Genomic DNA, 20,911 nt, shown 5'->3' with positions numbered 1-20,911 from the left:
TTTTAGATTAGATTCTTTTCATATGCTTAAGTCACGATAAACACTGGTAAGTGATGCTCTTAAAGGGGTGACAATAATACATCTCTAAAATTAACTAGAATAAAAAGTTTAATATATAGTACTTAAACATTAGAACCTTTCTTTTTGTTTTTAGAAGCTTTGTTTTTTTTCCATTCATCTAAGGTTTAGCTGTGTGAAAAGTGAATCCGTCAAACAAAATAAAAGCATTCAAAGTTGGTATTATCTTGGATGATGAGAAAAGTGTTCGAAGAGCCAAAAACGAAACGAGAGGGAAAGAAAGGTTGTTTTACATTATGAATAAAATAACCACACTAAGTTGCAAGATAAATCTTTTTAGAGAATTATATTAAAAGGGATAATGGTATTAACATCAAGGAAAAGTTCCTGTAGTCGTTACGAAGAACTTTCTAAAAGGAAAAAAATAACTGAAAATCTAATTTTTAAAGGAAGAAAATCACACTTTTCCACTACAAAACATATATGAAGAATGTATACAATGAGAAAGACAAGCTATGTTTATTAATTCTTCTTTGACCACCACTCTTGCTTTACTATCCATTCACTAGGAAAATTCAGAATGTATTAAGAACAGTGCAAGGTCAAGTTGTACCAAAGGATTCATGATTTTGTTTCATGTAAACACACTCAGATGAATCATTCTGAATCCACGATTTGGATCACTGCAGCAAATTTTCCTCCTAATCGTTTATTAAGTGAAGATGAAACCTTGCTTAATTCAACACTTTTCATCATTAGAAAAAGGATCATATTTTCGATGGATATATATATATATATATACACACACACACGAGGAAATCAAGAGATACTGGTATGAGACATCATTTTTTATCAGACATCATTGATTATCGACTGCTATTCATTCTCTTGAACTCATAATTTCACCATATATAGTAAAACCTTCCCATACAAAACAACCTAAACCTAAGAAAGAGAGAGAAAAGGAAGAAGAAATAACAACATATAAAGATTAAAAGTAGGGGGAATAGAAAAACTAACATCCCTAGGGTTTTGATTTGATCATAAAAGAAAGCAAAGTACTTAACCATCCTCGAAGCTTTTCACGTGGGGGAAATTGTAACCGAATTGGTTGAAACTTTGTCTAAAGAAACAGAAGAACCAAAAGCCAGAAACTTCACAATAGTGAAGAAAATTCTATAGGGGATTACTAGTAGTGGAAGAAGAGCTGAAAGCAGAAAGATCCGTCCAAGCAGAAGTAGCAGCACCACCAGCAGCACCACTCCAATATTGCTCATTTGTATTAGGGTTATTGTTGACTCCCAAGAACTGTCTAGGCAAACCAAGTTCCTGATGATTATCTTCCATTTTGACAGAAGCAAACTGAGACATCACCCCAGAAGTCGAAACCTTAATGGGAGTGCCACCATAGCCATCACTACCACTAGCACCATCAAATGGGTACAACCCATGTGATGAAGAAGCTTCCAAACCAGACAAGAAGGGAAATTGGTGAGTTTGTGGCATCCTCCATTGGTCCAAACCAGACAACACAGAACCACCACCACCATTCAAAGCGTTTCCAATATGGAAATTCAACTCCCCTATTCCTCCCATTGGACCTGAAATCGAGCCATAGTTCAAACCATAGTTTAATCCTATCTCTCCTCCTCCACCACCACCACCACCACCACCGAGGTGGTGATCGCCAAGATGATGCAATGGAGCCATGAATCTAAGAGACGATGGCACTCCGGTGCCGCCAAGGCCTGCCACCATGTCAGCAGAAGAGGAGCCACTGGTTGTGGAAGCGGAGCCGGCACTCGCCGTTTGGCGATCCGAGTTTGCAGGCGACCTGGCGCTGCTGCCGGAGCTTCCTCTGCTCCTCTTGTTCCTCCTGCAGCCTCCACCAACAGGGACGTTCCTCAAGGCCCCGCCACGAGTCCAGTACCTTCTGCAAGCCTTGCAGAAGTGGCGGGGCTGAGAGAGGCTGTAGTTGTTGAAGTAGCAAAACTTTGTGTTGGTGGATTCACATCTTGGACACTTCTGTGGAGCTTCCTGCATGGGTATATTGGCCATCCTGGCCCTATCCGCCATGGAACCCGGCCTGATGGAGCCGGCAGTGGCACTACCACCGAGCCCATGGGGTTGCGATGGTGGAGGCGGCGGCGGCGGTTGTATTGGTGGTGGAAGAATAAGGTGGGAGCTGACAACAGTGTTGTTGGGTTGCTGCTGATGATTTGGCTGCTGCAGTAACATAAAGTTGGAAGGAGCAAAGAAATCAAATATGTGGTATATTCAGGAGGAGGGTATAAACAAAAGTGTAGGAAGAATATCTATCTTTTGAATTTTGCCTTTTGAAATGAGAAATTAAATGAGAAAGAAGCAAACTGAAGAACCCTTGAATTGTTTTACCTGTTGCTGCCAGTTGGCTGGATCAATATATGCTGGGATGGAAGTATAAACCATGGTTCCTCTTGGAGCTTTCTCTTTTGTAAAGGTTGATGGTTTAATTTTTTGGGAGGCAATACAAGTGGAGAGAATCACATCAAACAGTTAGAGAGAGAGAGAGAGAGAGAATGGTTGATGCATAGAAGAGAGAAAGGAAAAGAGAGAAAGCAAAAGAAAGAAAGAAAGAAAGAAGAGAGGGAAGGGTTTGGGAGAAGAGGTAATGAGAAGCAAAAATAAAGGAAGTGCTTTTGAGTATTTATATATAATTTTAGTTTGTTGTTGAATTCCCCCGATAGCACTCTTTTTGTTTTTTTGCTTTTCAGGATTTTGAGAAGGCGATGTTTCTTAACCCATAAGCTTCTTTTTGACGCTGTGTAAGTAGTGTGGTTAGAAAAAAGAGATACTGTTATTGTGCATGAAAAAAGCTAAGTGTTGAGTCTGATATGTCATGTGTGCTAACCAGCCTAGCCAGACAGCCATAGATTGATGATAGTATAGTATAGTATAGTATAGTAGGAATTTGGTGTGGAATGGGCAAAGGAAACTTTAATTATGATTGTATTATAAAATATATAAGATTAGTTTATTGGTGAATGAATGATAGATTATGGTAAAGAAATAATGTGTTAATGTTTTTTAATATTGGGTTGAAAAAAAGAAAAGGTGTCCATTTGTGCTTTAGTGTGTCCCGACCGAGTGAACCTTTTCTTGGTCAGGTCTGTTCCCTTCCCCACTCCTCTTTCTTTTTGCATGGAAACATTTATCCTTGCATCTCACGCGCCACATCAACAACATCCACTAAAACTCATATATGGAATGTGCCAGAGTGCCTTGGCTTTAATACTTACAAGGAGGCCAAGGATCCAAAACTAACTCTTTGCATTTTTTTTTAATGCTTTTACTTTTCAAATTTTAAAATTTGTTCATGTAATTTTTTTTTATATATTTTGATTTATAAACTTTAATAATAAACTATATTTTAGTTTTTATTAATATTAAGTAATAATATGTTAAATGATGTAAACATCTTAAATATTAATATAAAATGTGTTTGATGTGTCACAAAAATTTAACTTAATTATATTAAGATAACTTTGTCCATTCAATTTAAAAATTTAACAACTAAAATATATCATAGTAAAAATATGTTAAATATTTTACTATTATTATCATTTTCAGTTATTTATACAAGAATGAAATTCAGTTAAGTTCAACTATGATAAGATAATATCCTAATAGATCGACGTAATGGTTAAACATAATTAGGGTTGAAAAGAAAAAAATGTTCAACCCTTGTCCATAAAATGGATTAAGGATAGATAATAAATTATATTAAACAAATGTTCGCTATAGCTATCAATAAGTTTACTATCTGTTAATTATATCTTTTGACTAGTGTTAGTTAAAAGGAGTTAAAATTTATGACTCAATCCAGTTCATTACGAGCTGGGTTAGATTAAAAAAAAAAATGAAATTTTGATATAAGTCAATTTTAAATTTGATTCACTAAGAATTTGGTTCAATCGAATTGAACTCGTGGTGAGTCGAGTTGACTCACCAATCGATCTAATTTTTTTAATAAGTATTTTTTTTTTTGGGATTAGTCATTTTATTGTTACCAATGAGGAACATTGGTAAACTTTGAATATAATAATTTTGATGATGCTGCAAGAAGATTGATTTAAAGAAGATGTTATAAATATGTCAAAAGCACTTTGGTTTATATAAATGTATTAGGAAAGTCTCTGAATGTGTAATACTTAGAAAATTTCGTATTTCTAGAACTGTTATGCATTTAATCGATTATTAGAAGCTATAATCGATTATTCTGAGACTTTCTGAAAAACCATGTTGCTTTGGAATATAATCGATTATTACTCCAAATAATCGATTATCACGGGTCCTGATTTGCACTGCCCAAGTTCCTGGAATAATCAATTATCCCTCAGAATAATCGATTATCACTCTTTTGAAAACACTGTAACGAACTTGAATAATCAATTATAACTTACAATAATCGATTATCACTAGCAATTGTAACATGACTTTTCATTTTTGGACCAGTTGCTTATATATAGGTGCTCTTAGAACTTCAAAAGTAACTCTGATATTTTTAAGAATACAGTTTGTCAGAGGAAGTTCTAAAAAGCTAGTTCAAGTACTTTGCTTGGTCTCATAAATAGGAGAAGCTCGCGTTTCGTTTGTCGAAAGTCGGAGAGGTTCTCTTCGAGTTGGCAAGGTGCTCATCTTCTGGTTTGTTTGTCGAAGGGAGATCTTCTCTACACTGTTTCAGTTCATTGGTTCAAGGAAAGTGCAGAGTGCTCGCTTCTGGTTTGTTTATCAAAGGAAGCACCCTTCTGGTTCGTTCGTTGAAGGAAAGTTTTATCTTTCTATTTATTCACTTTATTGTAAATCTGTAAAATTGATTTTTAGTGAAACCGTTAATCACTTTTTATAATGATTAACAACTGGACGTAGATTCTTCTGAATCTAACCAGTATAAATATCCAGTGTGTCAATTTTCTACTCCCTACACTCTTACTGTTTTGTGCACATCAATTGTTCGATAAATTTTCTCTTAAAAAATTTACTTTTAAAAATTAACCATTTTAATTTAACTTGTGACCAAACACGCTTTCCGCTAATTTTAATTTATTTCGCTGCGCGACTATATCCACGATACCGATTGTATCAGTCTACAATTGCTATCAGAGCTTGCTTTGATATTCTTTCAAAAATTTTGGAAAATGGCCGGTCATCAAAATCTTGTATATGCCGAGGGTGCTTTAATTAACAGACCACCACTTTTTACTGGTGATAATTATGCGTTCTGGAAAGTCGTAATGGAAATTTTTATGGGGTCTATTGACAGAGGCATCTGGGAAGCTGTACAAAATGGTCCTTTTATTCCTAAAAGTACAGTTGATGGTGAAGAGGTAGAAAAAACATTTTAACTAGACTGCTAAAAAAAATAGACGAGCTCAGATTAATATTAAAGCTCGTAATATTATTTCATTTGGTGTTGTACTTGATGAGTTTTATAGAATTTCAGTGTGTAAGACAGCACAAGAAATGTGGGAGGTCCTCAGAGTTACATATGAGGGTACAGAGGATGTGAAAAGTGCAAGGAAGAACACGCTCATCCAGGAGTATGAGATGTTCAGAATGCAACCAGGAGAAACTATTTCCGATGTCCAGAAGCGTTTCACTCACATAGTGAACCACTTGACAGGTTTGGGTAAGACCTTTGATACTGATGAATTAAATGTCAAAATTTTGAAATCTTTGGACAAGTCTTAGCAACCAAAGGTGATTTCCATCTCGGAGTCACAAAACCTTACACAAATGTCTATGCCGATTCTCTTTGGAAACTCCGTTAACACGAGCTTGAGTTGAGGAGATTAACTGCTGAAGAGGATCAAGGTAAAAGAAAAACACTTGCCTTCAAGTCTGAAGTCTCCAAAGGAAAGAGTTCTAAAAGGAGTGAAGATGTTGATTCCGATGATGATGAGGAGAACATGAGCCTCATGATAAAAAAAAGTTTGCTAAATTCATGAGAGCAAAAGGAAAAGACAAGTACCGTGGAGAAAGAAAGGAAAGTCAAGGTTCTCCATCAAGTGTTAAATGTTATGGATGTGGAGAAAGAGGACATGTGAAGACCAAATATCCTAAAAATATGAAAAGTGAAGAAAAAAAGGAAAGAAAGTTTCCAAAGAAGAAGAAAGCATACATAGCTTGGGAAGACAATGCGTCTAGCTCTACAAGCTCAAGTGATTCAGATGAAGAAGCTAATTTATGCTTAATAGTCGACTCAGAAGATGCTGGAAGTCAAGTAAGTGATTCTAGCTTTGAATCTAGTGAGTTAGATTTACAAAAAGCCTTCTTTGAATTGATGAATGAATCTGGAAAACTTGATGTTGCACATAAAAAGCTTAAGAAAGAGCATAATGAATTGAAATTGAAATATGATAAATTGCTTGATGAAGAAGTTGTTTTGAGAAAACAAGTTAGCAATTTAGAAACAAAACTGTATGAATAAAATACAATTGTTGAACTTGTTGAATGTTTATCCTGTAAAAGTCATATGTTTGATATTGACATTCTTGAAAACTTACTTGCAAAGGCAACCAAGCCTAAATCACATGCTAAATTAGATTTTGGTAGAAGCAATGTTAGGCGCACAAACTTGCATTAAAACAAAAAATCTAAAACTAGGATAACTCAGAGTTTGGGTTGAAAAAGGGACTTTTGTTAAAAACAAAGTGCATGAGGTTTGTTGTTTTTACTGCATGAAACATGGAGATACATCAAACAAATGTAACATTAAACATTTTGGTGTTCCAAATGGTAAATATGCATAGGTTAAAGTTGTGAAATGATGAATGCTTGCATGAACTTACCCCAAGGACCCATAATGAGATTAGGGACCTAAATTCTTGCTAATTTGTTTTTGTAGGAACCTACTAAGTCAAAGAAGTCATTATGGTATCTTGACAGTGGTTGTTAAAGACACATGACCAGTGACAAAAAGAGGTTCATCTGCTTTGAAAAGAAAAAGCAAGGATTTGTAACATACGGAGATAACAATAAAGGAAGAATCATGGGAACCGGAGATATTGGAGGAGGAAACACTTTCACCATAAAAGACGTCTTATATGTTAAAGGTCTCAAACACAACCTCCTAAGCATAAGTCAATTATGCGACACTGGTCTCAAGGTAACCTTTGAAAGTGATAAATGTACTATATATTTTAAAAATTCTAATGATATTGCTTTGCAAGGTGTTAGGCATAATAATATTTATTTGATTTATATTGAAAGTGCATCTAGTCATAGTATAACATGTTTAGTTGCTAAAGAGGAAAATCCTTGGCTATGGCATAACAGAGCTGCACTATTCATATGCAACATTTGAATAAATTGATTTTAAAAAATCTTGTGATTGGTTTGCCTAAACTGAAATTTGAGAAAGATAAATTATGTTCTGCATGTCAAAAGGAAAAACAAACCAAATCTTCTTTTTCATCCAAAAGCATGATTTCTACATCAAAACCTTTGGAACTTTTGCATATGGACTTATTTCGTCCATATAAAATTAAAAGCTTTGGTAGAAACTGTTAGGAAAACAGGTACGCTTTGTTTACACCAAGAGGGGGAGGGGGGTGAATTAGTGTTGTTTCAAAAACAAAATCTTTTCGCAATCTTTAATAAAAAGTATAAAGCTTTTTTATCTTTTTTGATATGCAAGTAATGAAAATTTCAATGCAGTGGAAAAACGTAGTTCACTGCGTAACAGATATAGTTGACTGAAATAAAGAGTGCAGGGATAGAGAAAATCAAGCACTGATTTTTATACTGGTTCGGCCAACAATGCCTACATCCAGTGTCCTTCCAACCCAGGAAGCAAATGCACTATATAGGTTGCGGTTTTTACAACAAGGAATTTATGGAAGACCTCACGTCAAAAATATAAATCTCATATCTAACCAAAAACCAAAATATAGCTACAACAACAAAAACCAGACTTGCAGCAAGAATCCCCTCTTCTCCAATCTGAACCCACGTCGAACAATCCTCAACGTGTTACCCCTGTATCACAACAGGTCAATTCCAACACTCTTCACAGGATGCCAAGCCTTCAAACAAAGCAGCAGTCTTCAAAAGATGCCAAGCCTTCAAAGATCAAACAAGAAGCACCTTCTTTGTGCAAATAATGATCACACAGTCAGCGCATAAGCCTTCTCCCTTTGAATCTCTCTCAAGATAGATCACCACCGTCTTCTTGGAGAATTCTTGGAGCTGTTAACACAGAGAATTCAATCTGAAACAGGAAATGAAAATGTTAGAGCGTCAAAAGTCTTTGAACAAATTGTGTTCAACCAATTTATAGTTTTCTGTCAGTCAGATTGTTTCTCAGTCGAATAGCCTACTAATTCAGTCTACTGTATTATTACAGTTATAACAGACAGTCAACATAGAGACTCTCATTCAACAAAAATCAATACACATTTAATACAGTTGACCAAGTCATCAATGCTTAACTAACTCTTAAAAATATAGTCGTTGGAGGGCGTAAGCATAACAGAATTCCAAAACAGATCAAAGATACAGTCGAATGTACACAAGACAAAGTCGACTGACACATGTAAAAACATTTTGAAATTCTTTTCAATCNAAAACATCACAAAGCATTGATTCTCAAAAGTTGTACAAAGGTTTTAGAATAGTTGAATCCATTATTGGTGTATTCGACTAGACTAGAACTTTGTCACACAATTATAAGTTCATAAAAGTGCTTGTGATTTTTCACTTCCCAAAATATGTACTGTTATCAAAGACATTTTATCCAAGACATTTTACTGCACATTATCATACAAGCATGTTCCATAAATATATCACACAATTAACATAGGAACATACATCACAGTACATCAAAAACATGTAATACAGCAACATGTGTACTGTTATTAAGCATAGTGTTGTCATCATCAAAAACTAGATTGATATAGAGTTTGTGTTGTCAACAATCTCAACAATCTCCCCGTTTTTTTATGATGCACAACCATGATTAATAACTCAACCATGTTTGTACAATTAAGCACAATATATCAAGCAGATAAAGTATGAGATAGATTATTCTCCCCCTTTCACAAAGCATTTATACTTGCTCTCATACTCTCATATATATCTCTCCCCCTTTGTGCATTAACAAAAAAGGAATGTTTCAGATATTTATGCAGATTTGAAAACCGAGATGCATCAGAAAAATATGCAATTGGTAAAATACAATGATGCTCTCATAATCACAATTTCATCACAAAAACAAAATTAACTCCCCCTGGAATGTAGATGTGTAATGTAAAATGTGTAAAAAGTGATACTCCCCCTGTCATTATGCATGAATAACAAAATCAATTCAAGTGCACAATGCAGAATATCACAGATTAATCAACAGTTTAAGCACAGAGTTGTATCAAAGTCAGAATGTCAAACCACATATATATGCAATGATACAAACTTCAACAATCTCACAATATTATCTCAATTCAGATATTTTCAACAGATAAAAGCAGAGATAATAGCATATATATATGATTTAAGCAAACAGTAAAGATGAAATTAGATTCCAGATATGGAATTGTTAACCCATTTAGACTTAGTCGAATGCTTTAAATCATTAGTCGAATGCATTGTTGTTGCAAATGATGAATTCCAGTTATAATTCCCAAAGCAATGTCCTTCCTGCAAAACCTTTCAACAACATTTTCTAGATCAAGCATAATGGTTAAGAAAGAATTATAACCAAATAATAGCAGAAGTCAATATGTAAGAATGCATGACAGAGTAAGCATAGTTGACTTCAAACAGGACATAGTCGAATCAATGAATCGGTATACCAAATATCATTCAAACAGATTAAGTAATTGGATTAATTCAAAACACTAATTTATTTCCTTTCAGAAAGATATTACAATATAGAATCAGAAAAGGAAATACAAAAGTCTAATCAAAAGATGGCTTTATATGCCAAACACAAAATGTAGACTATGACCCATAACACTATAGGATAAACAGAACTCTATTATGATTCAGATGACTCTTCAATCTTTTTGTCAGCATTGTTTATGCCACTGTCTGTATCACCAACAGATGATTCTTCAAAAGTCTTGATTCTGAGTGCATATTCCATTTTCCTGTGGAGGTCAGATAGAGATTTTTGCATCAAATTTAATTTGTTCTCCAATCGATCAAATCTTCTATCTACATGACTTTCAAAAATGCTTAATAGATGAAATTTGTATCTTGTGGCATCAATCTTTAGAGGATTCATTTCAACTGTAGAAGGAATGTCATCAACCATTATCTAATAATTTCTTAGTTGATGATCCCAATAGAGTCTAAAAACAGAGTTTCCATAACATTATTCTTTTTGCAGTGAATGACTTTTTCCTTTGCGATGTCTACTCTTTGCATCTTCAGTATTTTGCTGATTACTACTCCATACGGTAGACACAAACTTTTGCTTTTAGCTAATTTCATCATGTAATCACAAAAAACAAATGTCTAATTTGTTTGTATACCAGATGATAGAGCATAAATTAGGTATATATCTTCATCTATGAGTAAAGAATGATCATCTTCACTTGGAAGCAGAATCCAGGTTATCACATACGCACAGACACACTCATCCATTTGAAGGTTCCTGATGTTAAAGTCATCTGAGTATTTTGAAAGAACAGGTTTCCTTAGCATAGTGTTGTATAGTCCTTGGCTTTCATAACCAGCAATCCCATGATGTGATGATAACAATTCACTTCGTAGTCTAGCAACATTTTCCAAAACTGCGTTGTCTATAGCAATATCAACTCCTTTTACCCTTGATTTCAAACTATTTCCTTCTTGTCTGAGATTACAGTAGAACACCTTAACTAAGTTTGGATAACACTCTCCTTTTAATTCAACGAAGTCTGTCAGGTTGTCTCTAGCGAGCCATTCTTGAAATTTGAAGCCTTCATTCTTATAAATGTTATGAAACAGGTTGGCTTCTTTTTACACCAAGAGGGGTGTGACACCCGGGCACTGACTAGGGCGGGGAGTGATCGCCGGTGCAAGAAGCATGGTGCAGGGGGCACGGACAAGGAGCGGCTCCTGGCAGGCTTCCAGTGGAAGGGGTACATGGACGAATCAAACATACACCGGAATGAGAGGGATCTGGATATTGTATAGGTATGGGACTATACAGTTGAAGGATAGCTTAAAGGAATTGATTTGGCTACTCATATCAACAAATGCATTTGCTTTTCGGTAGCCTAACTCATAAGAACTCCATGGTTAAGCGCGCTTAGCCTAGAGTAATTATGGGATGGGTGACCTTCCGGGAAGTTTTCTCGGAAAGTGTGTGAGTGAGGACAAAGCACACTGGAAAGCCTCGTGTTGATGTGTGGGGGCAGTTAGCAGTCCCTGTAAGTTGTCGGGGCGTTACAAGGGGGGGGTGAATTGGTGTTAATTCAAAATTAAAATCTTTTTGCAATCTTGTTATGAAAAGTTCGAAGCTTTTGATCTTTCCTTGAAATGCAAGTAATTGAAAATTTAATGCAGCGGAAAAACGCAGTTGACTGCCTAGCAGATATAGTCGACTGGAAAATAAAGAGTGTAGGGATAAGAAAATTCAAACACTGTGTTTATAATGGTTCGGCCAAAAATGCCTACATCCAGTGTCCTTCCAACCCAGGAAGCAAATTCACTATAATGGTTGCGGTTTTTACAACAAAGAATTTATAGAAGCACCACGCAAAAATATAAATCTCCTCTCTAACCCAAAACCAAATATAGCTGCATACACAAAACCAGAATTGCAGCAAGAATCTCCTCTCCTGCAATCTGCACCCACGTCAAACAATCCTCAACGTGTCACCAGCATTCTTCACAGGATGCCAAGCCTATCACAGCAGACTTCACAGGTTGTCAAGCCTTTAGTAAAAAACAGCAGTCTTCACAAGATGCCAAGTCTATCAAGATCAAACCAGAAGCACCTTCTCTGTGCAGATATTGATCAAACAGTAAGAGCAACGACTTCTCCTTCTGAATCTCTCTCAAGCAAGATCACAATCGTCTTCTTGGAGAATTCTTGGAGCTTCTAACGAATTCAAACTGAAACAGGAAAATGAAAATGTCAGATTACAAAAGTCTCAAAAAAATTCGTGTTCTGTCTATTTATAGCTTTTTGTTTCATCAGATTGATTCATAGTCGAATAGCCTACTAATACAGTCAAATGTATTAAAACAGTTATAACAGACAGTCAACATAAAGGCTCCTCAGTCAACGAAATCAAGACACAATTATTACAGTTGACCAGGTCATACAATTTTAACTAACTTTTGAAAATATAGCCTTTGGAGCTTGTAGGCTGATGGGTGTCGCACCCCATGCAAAATTTAATGTGCATAAAAGAATGCAATATAGACTAGGAAGTGACTCCTAGGTCGTCTCTCAAGGACTAAATGTGGTTCAGGAATTAGGTCTAACACGAAGTAGGGGGGTTTGTGAAAGGTTTGTGAATGCGATGAATTAAATTGAAACACAGATGCAAACAGATATGTAAAAATAGAATCAAAAATAGAATTAAAGCGGTTGGTCATTAACTCAATCACTATGCTTCCAATCACAGATTAACAACAGGTACACACTACTTTAATCCAAATCCAACTCGAATCACCCAACTAAGCGAAGGCTAATTCGGTCTTCAGAATTGCAAACTAAGCGAATGCAATGCACAAATCTAATCAGTCATGCACCATATAGTCTAATTAACTAATCGAAGATTAAACACCGATTAGGCAACTAAACGTTGTTAAGTCCCTGGCAAGTGTACCAAATCGTTATCAAGTAATATAAACGGGTAAGTCCGAGTATCGTTTTCCCAAAAGACTCTTAGGCCTTAACTTTCATGTAACCTAATCTTGTAAGACTTGAGAAAAGAGAATAAATTTGGTGGCGGTATGCAATGAACAAAAAATAAACATGCAATGCAATTGATTCAATTGGTTTTGAGAAAATATGGATGAATGGTGTTGTTGGGGTTTACAATTTCATCTTATCTACTCTTCTTATTTAATTCACTTGTTTATCTAATTTCCATGCATACTTTCTTAATTACCCTTAACCCAATTCCTTGGTNAAAAGAGCCTATTACTAATTACCGGCTTGTTATCCCTAGCCTCCCCTAGTAACCAATAATGCAATGCGTTCTTAAGAAAATACAATTGACCGTCCTACCCATATCCCTAGGCGATATTGGCATAATCAAGGAATTTCCCACCAGTTCATGACATTACCGTACGTCCCCATATCAATAAAGACAAACATCATTTACTGAATGAGTTAAACAATAAAAGCATTGAGCGCAGATGAGAACCCAACAATTGATAAACAAGTATATGACAAGCATATGAAATAAATAAGAATTTGAATATATGAGAGTTTCAAAAGATTACATTGTTCCCCAACAACAAAGGGATTTAGTTCACCATAATCATGGTGAAACTAGATGAAAATAATGAAAGAATGGAAGAAATAACCCTAAACTTGGTTGAATGGAGCCTAAGCATCCAAGGAACCTCCTCCAAGGTGTGGAATAGCTCTGGACGTTTCTCTCTGCCAAAAGAATCCCTATCTAATTCGCACTGGGGCTATATATAAGCCCAAAAAGATAACAGATAGATATTTACATAATCTAGTTAAAAAAACAGACCACCGCCCAGGCGCCTAATTTGACCGCTCAGCGGTTTGCCTCTAGCCGCTCTGACCGCTCAGCGGTCAGTTTTGCCACTGAGCAGTTTCCCTCTAATCGCTCTGAGCGCTCAGCGGACCATTATGGCGCTCAGCGGCTTGCTTCACCCTTCTTTCATCATTTTTCTCCTTCTTTCATGGGTCTAAGTCCACCTTACTTCACTTCCATCTTTATTTCATCTAAAAACCCTGCAAAACAATGCAAAACAAGCATAATATCGCTAAAACCAACTTTTGACTCTCAAGAGACTCAAGTAAGTGTTTTACTTGATTTAAAGCTCATTCTAAGCCACAAAGAGTGTGTTTTACTATCAAATTTAAGTATGAAAATAACGGTTTTTAGACCGTTATCAAAATTATAAAGCTTTTTTATCTTTTCTTGAAATGCAAGTAATGAAAATTTCAATGCAGCGGAAAAACGCAGTTAACTGCTAAACAGATATAGTCGACTGAATTTAAAGAGTGCAGGATAGAGAAAATCAAACACTAGTTTTAATACTAGTTCGGCCAACAATGCCTACATCCAGTGTCCTTCCAACCCAGGAAGCAAATGCACTATAATGGTTGCGGTTTTTACAACAAGGAATTTATAGAAGCCTCACGCAAAAATATAAATCTCCTCTCTAACCCAAAACCAAAATATAGTTGTACAACAAAACCAGACTTGCAGCAAGAATCCCCTCTTCTGTAATTTGAACTCACGTCGAACAATCCTCAACGTGTAACAAGCACTCTTCCCAGGATGTCAAGCCTACAATCAACACACCAGTCTTCACAGGATGCCAAGCCTTCAATCGATCAATCAAGAAGCACCTTCTTCGTGCAGATTATGATCAAGCTCCTAGCGCAATTGTCTTCTCCCTTTGAATCTCTCTCAAGATAGATCACCACCATCTTCTTGGAGAATTCTTGGAGTTATTAACACAGAGAATTCAACTTGAAAAAAGAAATGAAAATGTTAGTGCGTCAAAAGTCTTCTGAACAAAATGCGTTCAGTCTATTTATAGTTTTCTGTTAGTCAGATTGTTTCTCAGTCGAATAGCCTACTAATCCAATCGACTGTATTAAAATAGTTATAACAGACAGTCAACACATAGGCTCTCAATTAACAAAAATCAACACACATTTATTACAGTTGACCAAGTCATCAATCCTTAACTAACTTTTAAAAATATAGCCGTTGGAGCGCGTACGCATAACAGAATTCCAAACAGATCAAAGATACAGTCGAATGTATACATAACAAAGTCGACTGACACATGAAAAAACACTTTGAAATTCTTTTCAATCCAAAACGTCACAAAGCACTGATGTTCAAAATCTGTACCAAGGTTTTAGAATAGTCAAATCCATTACAAGTGTATTCGACTGTACTAGAACTTTGTCACACAATTATAAGTTCATAAAGGTGCTTGTGATCTTTCACTTCCAATAATGTGAAATAAAATGTTTTTAATCATCCAGTTCATATTGCAGATTTCCATACAAGCATGTTCCACAAATATATCACACAATCAATCATAGGAACATACAACACAGTACATCAAAACATGTTCAACAGATATAACAATAAGTTCAGAACAGAACATGTAAAACAACAACATGTGTACTGTTATTAAGCATTGTGTTGTCATCATCAAAAATCATATCGATATAGAGTTTGTGTTGTCAACAATCTCAACGGAAGAGTGTAAACCCATAGTGAGTATAGTTGAGGAGAGAGTGGAAGAGAAAAAAGAGAACGGTGAGTTAGAGAAGATAGAGGAAAAAGAAGAGAAAATTTGTAAGGGTGAGATGGAAAAAGAAGATAAGAAGAGGGGAGAGAAAAAAATTGAAAAAGATGAAAAAATCTTCCTTATCCAAAGGGGCGTGAGAGAGTAGATAAAGAGAGACAATGTGAGCATTTTAGAGAGATCTTCAATCACTTGGAGATTACTATACCGTTGACTGAAGCACTGCAGCAAATTCCTGCCTATGCAAAGTGTATAAAGCAGTTCCTCACAGAAAAGATATATCTAGATGCGAAAGTTACTGATGAACAGGGTAGTTGCAGTGTCTTGTTGAAGAAATCATGTCCTCCAAAAGCGAAGGATCCAGGAAGTTCCTTGCACCATTGGGAATGTGAAAATAGGGAAAGCTCTACTTGATTTAAGGTCAAACATTAATTTGATGCCCCTATCTATGCTTAAGAAGATTGGTGGTCTTAGATTGAATCCGACAAAGATTTCTTTATTAATGGCGGACGGATCATCTTTGAAAATCTATGGTGAGGTGGATGTAAAGACTTCAACAAGTGTACCGAATCATATCAAGTAATATAAAATGGTAAGACCAAGTATCGTTATCCCAAGACACTCACGACATTAAATAGTTGTGCTTTTGCTCAACAAATTAAGACTATAAGAACAATATTTTAGGATTTTTGAATGCAAAGTGCGGAAAAATAAACATGAATGCAATTTGATCAATTGAGGCTAAACACAAAAGTGAATGGATCATGTTGATAATATGAGATGAATATGTTGTTAGGGTTCAGATTTCACCTAAACACTCTCATGCATAAACGAATTCATCTTCATCATTAATGTTAATGTCACAAAAGCTTAAAGGAAATCGGTCCTCCTATCCATATGTCTAGGTAATATTGCTCCCAAGAGAATTCCCAGATCGGGATTTGTAAGATATATCTTGCTAACAATCCTAGGGAGAGAAAAGGAGGTTGTCACATCCCCAAATTGTCCAACCCTAGGAGTACGAAATCTCCTGATATTTATAAATCATAACATCACAAACATTTGAGCAAAGAAGAATATCTCTAACAATTAATGAAAGAAGCATATATCAATAACAAGAATCAATTCAAATACAGGAGAGCTTAGAGGTTACATCTTTCCCCAGCAACGAAAAAGATTAGTTCTCCATCGTCATGGAAGAACTAGGTGTACAATGGAATGAAAGAGGTGAAAACCTAGAAAGAGAAAAGGAGAGTTCCCGCATCCCCAAATCTGCCCCCAAAGGGGTGAAAAGTGTGTTTCTGTGCTTAAGCCATCAAAAGATACATTCTCTAGGGTGTCCAGGTCTTTAAATAGGACAGAAAAATAACAAAAAACGGGTCCAGGTCCAAAACAAATCATAAAAATAACAGAAAAACTGGCCCAGATCTACGAAAATGGCATTCAAAGCTCCAGTACCGCTCAACACTAGGTGCGGCGCTCAGAATGTGCCCCAACACTAGCTGCGGCGCTTAGGCGCTCAGTGCCACCTGCAATACTGAAACTGCACTCTGGTTGACTTTTCAGCATTTTGGTTGACTTTTCTGGTTGATTGTTGACTTTTCTACATTTTGGTTGACTTTTCTGCACTGCAACTCCTTGATACTTCAACCCTTCTTTCAAATCATTCCAAAAACCTACAAAATTAAGGGAATTTAGTAGTAAAATCATCCAGTATATCCTCAACTCTCTTATTCATAAAACTAAAGAAAAATCATGAGTCCAAGCAAGTTTCTAAGTCAAAAAGGGTGCATTAAGTATCGAAATTAAGTATAAAAAATAGTTTTTGAACCGTTATCACAACCCCAAACTTAGAACTTTGCTTGTCCTCAAGCAAACAAGATGAAACTTAGTCTTCCACAAATCATCACAATGGTTTAACTCTTTCTAAAACTTTTTCTTTCAAGACAAGTAATCACTCAAATCAACTCATCAATAGAATTTAGTCAAGATGTACACATGCCTTGATTCACAAGAACTCATCATGGTGTTCACATAGTCACATAATATCCAACAGATGTTATTCTCATGAATGATCAGTTTACTAAGCATAAATGTAATCATGAATTCATGGAATCATTCCTTACTAGATAAAGTGTTTCACTCAATCACACAGGTGTTTCAAGAGGCCACTCCTTCCCTCTACTATCCACATGTCACGTAGAACAAAATTACCTTTCATTTACCACAATCAAACATACTCACAAACACATGTCATCACAAGGACTTTTCATGGCTTATAATGAGGCTGCGCTAACAAGAAAAATTAGTTTTTCTAGATCACAAAATCCTTTAGTTAAGAGAGTTATTCGAAAATTTTATCATTCAAGCACAAACTCTCTTTAAACAACCAATCTCACTCATTCCCAACTTTCCCCTTTTTGCATTGAGCTTAACTTTCTTTCATTCTATCTTTTCTATCTTTTTCTTTGATTTGCTCAATACTTTATCTCAATGCTTATCTTTTCTTTTTCAACTTTTCCAACCCCAAACTTGAACCTTTATCAATACCACATAATAATTCTCAACTTAACTCAAGGTAAAGATTTTCAAAAGGGTTTTCACATGTTGTTTAAGGGTTAGGTTCAAAAAGGGTAGAACACATTGTGTTCTTTTTAATTAGGACGAAAATTTATGCATATTCTAAGAAAGGGCTAATAAAAAATGGCCTTGATCATATGACACAGGCATGCAATTCATTCAATCATATAAACCTAGGCAAAATCATTCATGCTTTCAAGTAGATAACAATCATTAACAACAAATACTCTAGAGCTCAAAACCTCACATATAAGCTCATTCACTATTCCAAATATCCCAGATAAACACCTTGCTTAGAATCATAACCACAATCACAACATCATTGATTTGTTCACATAGCTTGTGAACACCCACTTGTATAGCAGCATATATTGCACATTCTCAACATCATCAATATCAAAGCATCATCAAGCAACACCCATCATGCAAATATCAATAGTCAAACCACTGCATCAGATAAAGTTTCCAACCAAGTACATCAAACCCTATACTACCAACAGAAGCAAATAAGTTTCGAAATACAAAAACAAAAGATAGAAATATCCTGCTCTAGTGCAGATAGCATCCATCAGTAGATGTTATCTCATACCCTCAGCCCATGTTGTCATCAGAATCCTCCTCCTCTCCTTCTTCAGCATCCTCAAAGTCATCATCCTCATCTTCCTCCTCCATGACTAGAGCTTTAGCTGCTCCAGCTCCACTAGCCTGTGAAAATGCCTTCCAAGCACGCACAACACACTCTCTATGTCATCAAAGTCTGTTCCCTCCTCCATGTTTCCTATGGTTTTGATCCTCTTACTTAATGAGGAGGCCATCCTTGCGTCAAATACAATTCTCAAGACCAAAAGAAATCTCATTAAGCATTAGTAATTCATGAAACACCCTTTAAAAATACTGTCAATCATCACTGAGGGCAAAACAGGGCCCCTCAGTGTCACCTGCACACAGAAAAACACAAAAATTCACAATTTGCACAAGTCACGCTGAGCGGTGACTGGCACTGAGCGGTGACAGTATTTTTCTGCATAAAATGCCCTAGCTGCTTATAATCTCCACCCACATGCAATTTTTCCAATTCCAAACCTCAATCATACATTTTAATCGGTCTAAACAGTTACTTTTTCAATCAATTATGCACAAACATCAAGAAACCCAAAAGAATCATGTCTAGACAACAATTCTCATACAAAATCATTCTCTCAAAATCCTAGAATATAAAACGTATATACTTACTTGGGTGGAGATACTCAAATGTGTGTAAGATGCTTTATGAATATGGAGGAATCAACCCCAAACTGTTGTGCTCTCAAAAACCCCAAACTTGGATGAAGAGGTGGTGCAAAAATATTGGAGGAAGGGTTTTGGTGAAGAGGGGTGTTGGAGCAAATCGGCAAGTGTACCGAGTCGCACAAGTAAAATAAAATGGTAAGACCAAGTATTGTATCCCAGAGGACTCTCGGCGTTGAACAGTTGTGTCAAAACTAGATTAATTAAGACTTAAAAGTAAAAAGAGATCATTGGGTCTGGACAAAAATAATAAAATAAAGGTTAAAACCATTTAGGCGTCCCTATTTTCGTAAGGTATTCCCATTTTAGTCCCCTTCTTTTAAAACTTCCCAATTGGGTCCTTATAAGTGTTAATTTCAAACAAATTAACCCCTGCCGTTAAAAATTGCTAACGGTGTTAAAACTGTGCAGAGGTGGATAGATGACGTGTTAAATGTTTTAGTGATTTTGGAAACGTGGCACTATTCACCTTAGGGTTCCATTGAATCCCCATTTGCCATCAGCGTCCAAGATTCAGAGCTCTCACTCTCTCCACCTGGATCTAAAGCCATGAAGCAGGCAGGGTGGCACCCACATCCTCTCAGGTGCGTGCACAGGGCAGCCACCGCGACAGCCGCCGCAAGCCATCGTCCAAGGTGTCGCCTAGTGGCGTCGGTCGCCACCACAATCTCCGCCGGCCACCGCATCAGTTCTCTCTTCTATTTGCTACCAAGACCGCCGGCGACGATGCCGGTCACCGCCAGGGCTCCTCCTTGCGTCGCGCGAGAAAGGGATGCAACGGTGTCGCTGCAGCCAAGCTCTCTCTTCTTCCTCTGTTTCTCTGTTTCTTATTTCCTCACTGGACCATAGAAAGGCATTGATGCACCTCTCCGAGTCTCATCGAATCTCAACAGCGGTACCTGCCACCAAAATTGATTTAAGTCTTTGATTATGATTGCAATGGTTATAGTAAGGGATAGAGTTTTCCTTAGGAGGTATAGGGCTTTCCCCTTCCTGAACAGGTCCCTCTTTTTTGGTCCCCCTTTGAACTTCCGAGCTTCTATGATTGTGACATTGTTTTAGAACCAGCACAAGGACCAATGTCAGCACCGCAATAAAGCCAAGCCCACCAAATATTCCTACCAGTATGAATACCACCCTTCTGCTGGACTTAGATTCTGGGAATGAAAAGGGTAAATTTTTTGCAGTATAAAAAGCTCTACACTCTTCCAAATTCCTCTGGTTTGGAGTCATTTGCAGGCAATTTCTATCTAGAATAACATTACCACCACCTTGCACATCACCTTCCAAATAATTACTTGACAAATCAATAGTTTCAAACTTGTACAGTGACATGTTCAGAAATCCATAGAACATATTATTTGACAGATTGAACACAGCTCCAGTAAAGCTATCATTCCAGCTTGTGAAATTCAGCAGTGTCCTAGTGAGATTGTTACAAGTTCTTCTTTATGCATTAATGCCAACATCCCTCACTAAATCACTTAAACTCGATCCCTCAGTAAATAAGCATGTCCCTAATTACAAGTTCATACAATTCCTAGCATTCCTGGTAAAAAGATGTGAAGATCAA

General features: G+C 36.4%; 1 protein-coding gene across 1 annotated transcript; it reads right to left on the bottom strand.

The window, feature by feature from the left end:
• Nucleotides 1–863: 863 nt before the first annotated feature.
• LOC106758703 (dof zinc finger protein DOF2.4) lies at nt 864–2,677 on the bottom strand. Its single transcript, XM_014641663.2, has 2 exons — nt 2,413–2,677; nt 864–2,244 (listed from the first exon to the last, which is right to left on the bottom strand). Exons 1-2 carry the CDS (start codon nt 2,464–2,466, stop codon nt 1,195–1,197), a joined length of 1,104 nt encoding a protein of 367 aa, XP_014497149.1. The 5' UTR covers nt 2,467–2,677; the 3' UTR covers nt 864–1,194.
• Nucleotides 2,678–20,911: the final 18,234 nt, after the last annotated feature.

The sequence above is a fragment of the Vigna radiata genome, chromosome 4, assembly GCF_000741045.1.
Source record: "Vigna radiata var. radiata cultivar VC1973A chromosome 4, Vradiata_ver6, whole genome shotgun sequence".
Classification (NCBI taxonomy): Eukaryota; Viridiplantae; Streptophyta; class Magnoliopsida; order Fabales; family Fabaceae; genus Vigna; species Vigna radiata.
Note: the sequence above shows the minus strand (reverse complement) of the source record. Positions and strands in the feature narration are given on the sequence as shown.